Raw genomic sequence first — 13,686 nt, forward strand, 5'->3', positions numbered from 1 at the left:
GTATTTGGTTTGTTCAGGTTCACACTGCCCAATTACAAGTGAACCAGGGCTTGTAAACAAAAGTCACATGGACAGAATTTTGGTGACCTCTCATCCTGCCAGGTTAGAGATTTTTGCTGCAGGGAGTCAAAACAAATCTGATTCCAGGCCTGTAACTTTAGCTAAGCATGACAGACTTGTCTGTCTCTTCTTCTCTGGTGTTCATACCAGTGAAGAACACAGAAATAGCTGAATATGAGCATCAGTCCAGACTTCATTCTGATAAGCTATAGGCTTTCCAAGCATGAGAAACTGCTGGCTATCAGATGCCAACATGCGTCTCCTTATACCCATAAACCCTTGTGTTTTGGGGTTACATTCTCACTACTAAAGAACCGCACCGCGAGGACTGAGACCTGCATTTTCAGGCATCTAACTGCGATTATCGAGTTACTGAGTTTGAATGGCATGTTCTCACCCGGACAAACCAACTGAACTAAAAGGCTGAACGCTCCAGAGTTTGAATACTGAACTTGAACTGCTTCAAACAAACCTGGTGTGAACACACGCTATAGTTGGAGAGAAAATGCTGAAGATGCTGTGACACATCCTGTGCCTGGGCTGTCAGTGATAAACCCACAGCACTGCAAGTACATGGTACATAAGCTCTACTGGCTTCTAGCAAGATGTGGAAATCTAGCGCGCATGTGTGTACGTGTGTGTATACGTGTGTGTGTGTGTGTGTGTGTGTGTGTGTGTGTGATTGCAACCTGACCTTAGGATGAATGTAGTCATGGCAACTCAGCAAGCATATGACAGATGGCAATGTGCAGGAGGCCAAGTTCAGCATCAACCCAAACGAGCATAACATTTTTACAGTATGATATTATGACACAGTAAAAATTGATATTACAGCAGCTCTGGAAACTGGTTTGGACTGATATCAGGAAGATATTTAAGCCTGATTTCATGAAGCGATGCAGGCAGGGCGACTACAGATGTCACCTCAACTATCATTTTGGCGCTATAATTACTTTTTAACGTTGGTGCAGGTTGTTGTATCAACATCTATGTTTGCTGGAGGTGATGTAGAGACCATGCAGGTCATCATCTACTGCAACTGCATCTCTCTCAACCACAGATGTACACAAGAAATAAATGCAGCCTCTGCTGATTGTTCCTAAAGCATCAGATTTGGTCACTGCTTTTTCATGACACATCGGTGGCATTCTGGGTATGCAAAGTAGTCTGCAGTCATCTCCACCAATCAGAAGTAATGTACTGTATTATCATAAGTGTCAATCCCAGCTGTGCAAGAAGGCAGCACTGCTATTTAATTCAGAAAATGTACAACCAAAAGGTGGATGAAATATGCTGTAACCAAATTTATACAATAGGAACCAAAGTGATTAATTCACTAATTTGCGCTTTTACCAACATTTTGCACTGTTGTTTGATGGTAACTACAATCCCCTGCTTTATAGAAGATATTTACAATGATTTAACTTCACAAGAGACTATACTATACATACGTCAATCTATTACATAAATAACTCATTGCCCTCTGTTATGTAACATACCATTTTAAAGCTCTGAATGCAAAGATCAATAATCTGTGAAAACCAAAAAACCATCTCCCATAATGTGGCTGTTCTTCCATGTCGGGTCACAACTACATCCATGCATTAATATCTATTTTGCCTTGTTAGAAATCCAATTATGTCGACATCCAGGCATCCTCCACCTTTCCATGCATTTAGCCTATATCTACATCATCTTATTATTTCCTCATTTATCTACCATCCACCAATCAATCTATCCATCCATTTAGCATCCACATATATGTCCATCCATCCACCTTGCAAAGGACTAGGGGTGTAACGGATACCGAAAAAAATCCGAACCGTTCGGTTCGCCACCCACGGTTCAGGTCGCGCATGCGTGCCGCGGTTCACTCGGTTCTGTGTCCCCCCACTCCCCACGTGGGTCTGATCTCCCTGGAGAGTATCTGTCCAATCAGCTGTCAGAATTACATGTCAATCTACGATGACAGGACAGTAGGAAGCCCAAGTGCCTCTTGTTTAGTGTTGGATCTGTTTCTGCCCCCACATACTGTAGCTTGGGTCCCTAGTTGAATAAATGTAAGATCTCTTGGTTTAATGCATGATGCAGCAAAAGGTTAAGTGCAGTGAGCAGCTGAAACCACTGCAGAGATATAAAAAGCTACAGCGCTGCTTACCACATAGAGCTGCTTCCATAGTAAGGCCCATTCCTGTAGCGTGGACGTCACCTCAGTCACGATGGGGTCTTCAAGAGGCACCACAGTCTCATGCTGCCTGTACAGGGAGACACACACACACACACTGCTTTATTCACATCCACTGAAATTTGAATTATTGTTTACACAGGATTCAAATACTCCAGAGGTTCACCTTAGTCTAGGGACATTTAGTGACACAAAAAGCAGCATGTCCACCGCATGACCTGGCAGAGGCTGATAAGAATCATCCTAGTTATGTGGAAACAAGAGAGACTCTACACTCTGATGAGTTTGTTTATCTCCAAACAAACTAGGTCTAACTGTTGTAGCCTATAACTAGTTTTAATAGTATCAGTTTTAACAGGCTAAAGTCACCAAGTGTTAGCTAGCAGACACATGAACAATTTGACTGTCAAAGAAGCTTCACTAAGGACATGAAGCATAATGCTGAGCAAGAGAAAGATCAAGACTGTAAATTCTGTCAGTAAATATGAATTAGACCTGGCAGATTTGGACAAGAATATAACATTAACAACACAAAGCAGTTAACTGCTAACAATAGCCAATATTATGTATAGGTGAACCACTGCTGTGAGCTGAGTATAATACATCTGTGATGTGAGCAGATTTCATCTTCAATATCATGGATGTTCCTTCAATCCAGTTGCTGTAGCCTTTGATTTGAACTTTCTTGGGTCGTTTGACCTCCAGTTTTGCTCGTCACTCAACAATGTCAAAGGAAAATATTTTAATTTTGATCCAAAGACCGGTTTGAGTCTGGCATTGTTTGCATTTGCTTTGCTTTCATTTTCCGAATACTGCTTCCCAACTCTAGTAGGTTATGATGTAAATCCACTATGGCCGGCGTGTGAATCAGGCTCGGTGAATTGTGTCTTTAGCCGTGCTGGAATAACACTAAACATGGGCAAGAATTATTCTAGTGCATTCACCATAGGACCAGAATGACCCAGTCACCATCTGCTTATCCAAACAACACCCAATTGTATGATCTTTAACATCAGAAGCAAAGAAGCATTCCTGCCTACTATCTTTTTTACAAGAATTATCATAGTTTGGCATTTTTTTGTTTTATGGGCTTGCAGTCACGCACACACACTCACACACATCAACCAGCAATACAAACTCAGAGGTATCAGGTAAGGAGTTGGGTTGAGTTGCACTGGGTTGTTGTGGTTGGAGATAACAGGGACATTCATACACACACACACACACACACACACACGTCAACCACTGTCTGGGACCGCACATTCATACACACACACACATACAGGGGTTGGGATTTACTGCTATAAACATAACTTGCTGTCATGCGGTGTTGATATTTGGGAAAATAAAACACATGTATTATAAGAGGTATCATGTGCACACACACCTGCGGCAGCAGTAAACTGATGAGACCTCTGCCACTCTGAGTCACACACCACTTTAAGGTGCAAAACCTCCTGATGTTTCTAAAATCTGCAAATCCCCCAAACCGACTGAACTAGCAAACTGCTGCACCAAGACGGCAGTTCCCCTCGCTGACTCGAAAATCGTCGCTCGCTAACTCTCTCCATCCTTTCCCCTCTCTCTCTCCTTCCTTCCCTCTCTCCCTTATACATAATTTTGGACCACAGGGAAGTTGTTCAGGTGAAAATTGAAAGTTGAGTCACTGTCTCTGGAGTCTGGAATAGTAGAGTATCTGTCTCTGTCTCACACACACTTTCATTCTCCGTTTCCTTCTTTATTTCCCCTCCTCTCTTCCCATACGATCCCTTTCTCTCCATTTCACTCTGCCTCTCCCTTCTTTCTCTCTCTCCGTCTCATAACTGATTAATTAATAAAAGCCAGCGTGCTAGATTAGTGCGATCTCCCAGCAGAGTCGTGGCTGGCGGCTCCCTGGTGATTTCACCCACATTAGTTACACTTGTATCTCAGACGCTTCCCCTCCTCTTCTCCTCTGTTCTACTTTGCGCTCGATCTAATCTCCCCCTCCCTCCCTCCCTCCCTTCCCCGCATCCCTCCTTTCCTCGTCATTCGTCATTCCGCGCTCGTTTCATCCTTCCGCTCCCTCATTCCTCTCTTGCTTCAATCACCTCAATGTCTCTCCTCCTCTTCTTCCTCCTCCTCCTCTCCCCTCCCTCTCTCCTCTACCTGGCAGTACTCTTCCTTCTCTCCTTCCCTTCTTCTTCTTCTCTCCCTTTCCCCTCCCCTTTTTTTAATCTCCTTTTGCCCTCTCTCTCCTCTCCTTCCTCTTTTCTCTTTCCTCTCCTCGCTCTTTTGTCTCCCCTCTCCCTCTCTCTTGTCTCTCCTCATCTCCCTCTATCATCTTCTCTCTTCATTTCCTCCTCCTCTCTTTCCTTCCTCTTTTCTCTCCTCTCATCCTCCCTCTGTCCCTCCCCCCTCCTCTCATCTACTCCCTTTCTCCTCTCCCCCAACTATCCTCCTCTCTCTCTCTCTCTCTACTTTCCTCACTCTACCCTGCTTCTCCCTCTCTTCCTTCCCTCCTCTCTGATTTCTTCCTTCTTTCCTCTCTCCTCTCCACTCTTCCTTCCTTCCTCCCTGTTTTACCTTTTACCTGACTTCATCACTACTTTCCCTATTTACTCTCCTATCTCTCGTCCTCTCCCTCCCTCCTTCATCTTTCACCCTGTCTCCTCTAGTCTCTTTTCTCCCCTCCTTTCTCGTGTGCATGCATGCATCCATCTTTCCTACCTCCCTCCTTTCCTCCATATACCTCCTCCCCTCCCTCCCTCCTTTCTCTCCTCTTCTACTCTATCTGAACTCTCTTCTCTCCGCCTCGAGCTGCCTTTTTTGTCCTCCATCAGTCTCAAGCCATTTTTTGTCTCCTTCCCTCTCTTTCCTCCACTCCTCTCCCACACTGCTTCTTCTTATGTATGTCCCTCTGTCATTCTCTATGCAAATATATTGATGTTAAACACCCCTACGCTCTCCCTCTCTCTTTTCGGACTCTCGAGGGTCCAGTCTTCCTCATTGCTCAGTTGAAAAAATATGAAACACCCACAGCAGTACTTAAAAATTTAAAGACATTTTCTGTCTCCTGGATGGATGTATTCACAGGCTTTGCTTCACGATGAAATTCGGCCTTGCGATGCAGTTGATGTGTCTAGTCCTCTTTATATGGATACTTATTATTATATGTTATTATTATATGTTATGTTATTACTTTATGTATATTATAGACAGATATCTCATGGTATTTTTAGAACAATGCCGTGATAATCTACCAGTACGATATATTGCCACAAATATTAATTCCAAACACCTTTCCTGACAATATGGTGGAATGCGTTTGAAATGTAATGTAGCATTTTAACAACTATAAATCATTACCATGTTAATTTTGAGACATTAGTATAATTACCATAAACAAACAAGACCATTGGTTAGAAGAGTGTCAGCCTCTACCAGCCTCTACACTGTGTTTTACACTGTGTGCCATCAAGTTGGATTTGATGGGAAATCTGCCCAATTGCTTTATGGCACAAAACAGAAACTGTTTTTGCTTTGCTTGCTTTGTACTACACAACTTTATTCCAGTTCCACTATTCCAACTGCTTAGTTTAAACTTCACGTTACCTGACCTCATCTGAATTCATATTTGTCCATTCACTCTGAAACAATGTCCAATACAGCAGCTATGGTCATACAACAGTCAATGCTTGCTTTGTGCCATGAAGTAGTTTGTGTTTGGGTGCTACAAGGACAATGAATGGAAGTTTGAGAAGTTGTGAGTTTGTTGAGGCTGTGGTTGATAAATCCTCGTTTTGGAGAATAGCCAGTTAGTATTGAAGGCATTTCCAAGGTATGCAGATAGCAGTTTTCTTTGTTCTACCATCAGATTGAGTGTTCTCATCTTCGACGCTCTCTTTTCTTCAGTGAGAGCCAACAAATGAGCTTTTTGTGTTTGGAAGAGCGTTGGCTTGCTGAGAACTGTAATGAGCGCAGTCCAACCACAGATACTGACTGAGGTGAAATTTGGACTCTGTTTATGAATAGATTCAACTCATTCACTTTAAAGTATCGTTCAAATGAAAGTTTTTCATTAGCTGTCGATGTGTCTCCACTCCAACAATCCCAAGACAAATCCCTGTACATTTTTTTCTTGTTGGCAAATAAAATAATAATACTTAGTAGTTTTTGCTTTATTGTGCTTGGAGAACTAGATGGGCGGGCTTTACCGCTTCAGGGGAATTCAGGTGGTGTCAGGCTGTCGAACATAATCAGAAAAAATATACTGAAATGACTTTCAACTGATTCCCTCCTGTCACACAGTGATGCATTTCTTGTGTCGTATTGGTAATAGAGGTGGAGGGCACACAGAGTTTACCAGGTATGCCTCTCCATAGTCACACAACACACACACACACACACACACACACACACACACACAAACTGTGGAACAGGGCATGCAGAGTTCACCAGGTAAGAGTCTAGCTAATCCTCGGTGGTGTTTAACAGCTGTGACACAGGTACAAAATGTTACGATTAAATGAATTAAATGAGGGAGGGCGAGATAGTGAGAGGGAAAGAGAAAGGAAGCAAAGGAGGGAAGGAACAGAGGAGGAAGGAGGCAAGGAAGGAGAGAAGGAAGGAGGGAGGGGAAGCACAAAAGAAAGAGGCAGGAAGGAAAGATAGAAGAATGAGGGAGGAAGAAAGAGAGTGAGAGAAATGTTTGCAGGGTCTGGAAATGAATTTGATGATTTCTAGGTATTGAAAAGTTGGGGAATTGCATACAAAGGGGCTCATTCATAAAACTTACCGGCAGGTAAGGGGCAGATACCGTCACGGTAGGTGTTTCCTCATTCATAAATGTGAAATATCGGGATGCTATTTGCGTAACCGTTTTCCCCATTCTTCCACCCCTTTTGATCATTTACATATTGGGATAGCGATTCATAAAAGCACACCGCGCCGCAAAAAATACCACCTGTTCTAGTCAGACGGTATATTGTAGAAATGAATGTTAACTAATGAAAATGAATGTAAATTATTTAAAAATCAATAGATAAAGTCACATTGTGTCCTAGGGAATTAATTGTCATTGGAAACGTGAAAATGTTTAATAAATACGACTCGTACACTGGCTGTGATTGCGGTTGTAAACATTCGTTGTTTCCATCTGATTTGTTTCAGTTTATCATTATAACAAAGAGAAGATGACCATACACACGTCCCATAAACTTTTTAGCAGCTGCTGGAGTGAAGTAGAGCTAAAGTATTTAAGAAAGAGAACACTGCACATTGCTGCCAATGCTCCCATATATTTATCTTACAACGTTTTGATAGGTCTTCATCAGCTCAGGATCACCACCAATCAATTTATATTTTCAGTACGTGACATCATAAACATTCGGTTTATCCAGGACTGCATGAGGAGGAGGAGGAGGTTTATCTGCCGTTCTAACGCGTCTCTGCTGCCCATTGACACTCAGGCAGACAGGTGTTACAGATGTAAAGCTTAATTAACATGTTGGTTTTGATTGGCTGTCACCTGGGCTACAGCTGAGGATAACACAGCGGTAACGTGGCTCCGTCACGGTATTCACGGGTGTGGTAAATTTATGAATCAGGGAAAATTACCGTGGTGCAGATTTTGCGTGCCGCTATTCTGTTACTGCAGAGTTTTATGAATTAGCCCCATTGTGTGGAAAAAGTATCGAAATATTTGGCTGCTCAGACCCGACACTGATGACTACACAACCAGCATCAGAAAACAAACAAATTCAGTTAAGAAAATAAGGTCTGGTAAAACTATGGAATTTGGAAATGGAAAATCAGCAAGAAAACGTGTATATACCTTTGTAGATAAAAAGGAGGTTTCTAACTGTCCTAGCCATTGTCTTTGTCTCTCTTTCATACATACACACACACCTTTCTCTCTCTCTCTCTCTCTCTCTCTCTCTCTCTCTCTTTCTCTCTCTCTCTCTCTCTCTGTCTCTCTCACACACACACACAAACAGAGTGTCAAAGCTCAGCAACATCAAACCACACATGCCGACATTAACCTAAGGGTCAAATACAGGACAATGGTCATTTAACCACATTGATCTTAATGGGAGCTGTCTGTTACAACGCTGCACTGTGTAAACACGTACACACACACACACACACACACACACCTGTGGGCAGTGAATTCTTGGGGTCAGTTCACTTTCAATTTAGTCACTCTGCACACACAAGGTTCTTATATCCACTGTATTAAAGAAATGAGTGAGAGTGAAGGCTCCATCATTATTACATGCTTTCTGGTTTCAGTTTACCTTTTCAGATGGAAAGAACTGAATCCCTCCCTTCATGCTGAACCTCTTGTTGCACAATCCAAGCCTTAAAATCTCTCTTTAACCCATCTACTCACGTTAATCTTGTTTTTGGGTTTTTTTACCCCCGACAACAAGGTTATGTTTTCACCTGTTAGTTTGTCTGTCTGTCTGTCAGAAGGATATCTCAAAAACTTATGAACAGATTTAGTGGACAGATAGGCCAACAATTGATAAGATTTTGGTGGTGATGTCGATCTGGGATTTCCGACACTAGACGATTACAGTTTTTTAGCTGTAACTATGAAACTAACGGAGATAGAGACTTCATTCTAGATCCTAAGGGTGTGTTTGTAGGGTCTAGAAATTAATTTAACTTAAATTTTAAGTGATTGGGGGGTGTCCTGGTGGCTTATTGGTCTAAGGTGTGTACCATATAAACGTGATTCGAATCTGGCCCAGGGCCTTTGTCGCATGTCATCTCTTTCCCAGTTTTTCCTTATTCTCTAAACATTGAACTGTCTAAAAAGTGATCTGTAAAGGACAAAAAATGTAAGTGATAGGAATGATGTGTTTGGGAGTAACAGCAAGTTGGAGAATTATTCAGCGTTGCTGAAGGTTTGCGCTCCGAGGGCTTCTAGTTTAGCTCTGTGTGTGTGTTTGTTTGTGCGTCTGTGTGTAATGTTTTTGCAATGCTTAGTCGAATTACGGTATGCACTGTATAGGCGGTGCAGAGTCCTAAGAGCCCTGTGTAAGTGAAATCCAGTGTGCGCTCGTACACCAGGCGGTACGGTAGTATCAATCAACCAACTGCAGGATGGAGGCTGAACATCCACAAGCAGCTCGGTGATTTTCTCACCGTAGCAGCTAAGTCAACGCATTAATGAAATACCTTGTTCAGTGATTCTCTTCTTCTCTCTTCTCTTCTTCTCCTCTTAGCACTTTGGTGTTAACAGGTGGAGTTTTTAAAGTCAACATGGTTTCACCCCCCTTTTCCCTTCCCCAGCCCCAACCGGTGGGCTCCTGTCTCCCAGCAACAGCTCGACCCTACAGTAGTTCAAATGTAAAAGCCTGCATCAGGGCATATTGTTTATTCATACAGCGCTATCTTCTGCACTGTCTGTCTGCCTTGCTGCCTGTCTAGCTTTCCAAGTCCATTGATGAGAGAGAGGAGGAATCGCATTGGAACAGGAAAGAAGAGGAAAACACAGTTACAGCTTCCTCTATCAGCTTTCCCCAGGGAGCTGCAGCGGGACCGACAGGAGGACGTTTATTTAAGCTGTCTGACATGTTTAAGGTATATGTGTGGTGTGTGTGTGTGTGTGTGTGTGTGTGTGCGCGCATGAGTCTATTAGCAACTTTTCATATGCCTGTGTGTATGTGTGTAGGAGTTTACCTGTCTGTGCACGTGGGTGTGTGTGTGTGTGTGTGTGTGTAACTGCGCTTTGTTGTCTGTTTGTGAGTTTGTATGTGTCTTACTGCTTGCGTAAATATGTGCGTTGAGTGTATGTGTGTGTGTGCGTTTATTTGTCTCTGCGGGTGTGATCCTGAAGTGCGGGGGTGCTGCTTACTGATATTTATAAATGTCAGCTCTGAGTGTGTTTATCCTGCAGAGAAGGAGACAGCTAGCAAAGCGCTCTTCACAACACCCTGACATGCTGAAGCGGTGTTGACACTGCAGGCTGCTGCATGTCGGCGTTTCCCCTGCTTTCACTCAGCAGCTCTGGCTGGGCCGCCACAGCAGGAACTATTTGAAATCAATAAAAAGAATTTTAAAGCTGCTACGTGAAGCATTTTTAAAAATCAATATATCATTGTCAAATTAATTTTAATACCTTGGTATAACCGCAAACAAATGAGACCATGTTCGAGATGACTGGTAGCCTCTGTCTTGCACCAGTGTTAGTGCTGTGTTTATATTATGTATAGTAGTAGTAGTAGATTATGATGTATATTAGTATATTATATTATGCATAGTAGTAGTACTAGTGTGTATAGTAAGACCACATTTCCCATCAACCCTGTTGCTTCCTGTCACAAAGAGGAAGTTACTTCATTGGTCAAAGGTTTTCTTTTCTACTATCTGTCTTTCACTTGGTCCTCCATCTGCCATTGTGAGAAACTCTGAAAGTTTTAGTTCTGTTTTCATGAAAGAACAGCACCCTCTTTCTGCTTCGTGTCGTAAAGCAATCCAGCAGATTGGATTTAAACAAATGCAGTGTAGAGGCCGGCAGAGGTTGCCAATCTTTCTGGCAATGGTCTTGTTTGTTTCTGGCAATAATACTAATGTCTCAAAATGAATGTGGTAATGATCTATTGTTGTTCCAATGCTGCATGTAGCATCTTTAATTCAGCTCAGTCTCTCAGTCTCCCCTCTGATGGACAGAGGACTGGTGCTGTGTAGCCAGGTTTGTCCAAGTTTGGCCTGGGAACCAAAGTTGAACCATACAGCAGTAGTGATAGGTAACTGGAGGAAAACCTTAATGAATTACACATTGGACTTTAAAGTATCTGACTGTGACACATGCAAACAAATGAATTCCTGCACACACACACACACACACACACTTGGGTATGCACACATGGACAGTGTATCATCATTACATTCTCTCTGTCATTCTTTCCTCTCTCATTTTCATATCCTCAACTCATTCACTCTCTTTCTAACACATACACACACACACACACACACACTTACTGTACATACATGCTACTGTCAGTCCCAATTGTTCGACAGTCCATCACTATTTTTGTCGTCTTGGCCAAGTTTCCTAGACTGAGTAAAACACACTCCAACTCTCTCCACTCAAAACTCTTTCTCTTCCTTTGCCCGGCAGGCGTACTTGAAACAGTAAAGGATCCACTAATTCCAATTAATTTAACTCTCCCTGCCTTTAATTAAAAAACTCTTATGCAAATCGGGACACGCTCTGTAACTCTGATTAATCTGAGGTAAAAAAAAAAAAAAAAAATGAACCCACGAAGCTTTTCAAATCATTATGCAAATGTATTAAAATATGTACTCTTGAACTTGGAAGGGAATCAGAAACGAGGAGCTTCATACCTTATTTAGAAGCAATGGGTCTCAAAACAACTCCCGACAGAAAATGAGATTTCATCGAATTACCCGTTAAATGGCTTTCGCTGGAGGAAGAAAGGGGAAAGGCCTCCCAGCACAGTGGAAAGTAAAGTATACACAACTATGGCATCATCCCAGATAGACGTGAGTGTGTGTTGTCTTCATCATTTCGCTCGGAGAGAAAGCAGATCCGTGTTATATGGCACGATGATTTAAAGATGCTAACATATCACTGCAGCATTAGTTGCGGTAATGTGTTCTGATGCTACTACAAAAAAATGAAATACCGCCCTATATGTAATATTCACGTAGTGTAAACAACTATGGCTCAGGCACTTCTGGGTTGTTTTTGACCGCTAACTGGAAACCGGAGCAAAATGTCTAAAAAATGTTTATTTGCGGATGTAAACAGAGGTTTTCGAGGGGACACTGATCGGGATTCTTTCGGTTTCCATCACGAAAGTCAGAGCAGGCAAATGGAAAAAGAAAGAAAAACAAAAAAACAAAGAGAGCGAGAAAGGACCTGGAGCAACAAAGCTGCTGCTGATCTGATAAGCTGAAAGGGACGATTCACGTTGGAATTGGGAAAGACCAGCAGGTATCAAATAATAACTTTGTCACAAGCAAAAAGGTTTTTTTCTCACAAACGTTAGCCATGTCTGCTTTAGCCATTCTATTGGTTAACTTAGCAAGCTAGCATGAAACCTTTTGTGCCATGTTAGTTAAGTTAGCTAACATTAGCTACCAGTCATATTAGCTACCATGTTAACTGAAAGCCACCTAGCCTAATTCAGTGGTTCTCAAACTTTTTTACATCAAGGACCCCTAAACTGACACAAATTAGACCACGGACCCCCATTTGATAAGATTTTGTCCCAGGGTCCCCCATCTTTATTACAGAAAGTGTATGAAACCCATGACCGAAATAGTCATACATTCTGTCATTGTGTTACTTATGTTTGGAATTATAGTGAAAATAAATTATTCCCCTTTTTCCTGGGGACCCCCTGGAACCCCCTCAAGGACCCCTGGGGGTCCCCGGACCCCACTTTGAGAACCACTGGCCTAATTTATATAGCTGACTAAAGTTAATAATATTTAGCCATCCATCTATCTTAGATCAAGTGGCATTCAGCTCACAAAGTTGTGTCGTTAGGCACTATTTTTAGGTATTTAGGTTTTAGTGGATATGAAATCTGCACATGTCCAAACAGGTCAGGACCTTTGACCTTTTCATTTGGTTTAGAAACTGCTGCCACTGGACTGGAAGTTATTAAAGCCTACCAGATATTCTACTCTGTTTAGAGTCCAATCCCTCTCTCCCCAAACCTCTTTCTCTTTCTCTCTCTCTCTTTCACTCTTCCCTCCCTTTTCCTGTCTTAACTTCTTCCACTTTCTCTCTCCTCTCTTTCCTCTAACTGATTAAACACATCAGGGCTTCTCTCCTCTCCCAAAGGTGAACTTGCAGCAGCTCACTCAACATCCACAGCCAGTTCATCTTGATTTAGCTGAGCTAATATGTGGCGCTACCGACATCTGTCTGATACGGACAGATGGGGAGGAGATACAGAGAGGAGGAAGGGAGGGGGAGCGAGAAGAGAAAGGTAGAGAGAGGAAAAGAGGAATAATGAATTATCAGATAAGTAATGAGTGAATAAATAGGGGTGGGAGATGACAGATTATAGAGACAGACAGACGGATAGAGAGTAGGGCTGGACGAAAAATAAAATCTCTGATTTTTTCACACCTACACCCGATTTACGATTTTAATCGATTTGTTTCTTAAAAACAAAGTAAGTGTATGAAAAACATATGAAACACCAGCGCATCTGTAATGTCTTTCCACCGGGGCTCCTTGTCATATGGGATGTCACAGGAAAATAATGCTGCTAATGTGACCTGCTTTTTAGCAGGCGTTTGGGGGCTGCCGCTAGCTCGTGCATGTCGCAGTGCCACGCACTTCTCCCAGTCGGCTGCTGCCTCTGTCGGAGATGCTGGAATAAATTTGTCGCGCTGCTACCTTCAGTTGCCACAGACTTTAGACAAACTTTACAACGGACAGTGCTTCGCTCGACGTCGGACGTTGC

The 13,686-nt window shown here is 42.5% G+C and overlaps 1 protein-coding gene across 1 annotated transcript in view; it reads right to left on the bottom strand.

The window, feature by feature from the left end:
• Positions 1 to 13,686, bottom strand: part of LOC139920067 (dedicator of cytokinesis protein 3-like) — a 162,550-nt gene that overhangs the window by 106,194 nt on the left and 42,670 nt on the right. The window contains exon 5 of the mRNA XM_071909971.2: positions 2,219 to 2,315. Coding sequence (XP_071766072.2) covers positions 2,219 to 2,315 — 97 coding nt within the window. The remainder of the gene's footprint in view (positions 1 to 2,218; positions 2,316 to 13,686) is intronic.

This window comes from Centroberyx gerrardi, chromosome 5 (genome assembly GCF_048128805.1).
Source record: "Centroberyx gerrardi isolate f3 chromosome 5, fCenGer3.hap1.cur.20231027, whole genome shotgun sequence".
Classification (NCBI taxonomy): domain Eukaryota; kingdom Metazoa; phylum Chordata; class Actinopteri; order Beryciformes; family Berycidae; genus Centroberyx; species Centroberyx gerrardi.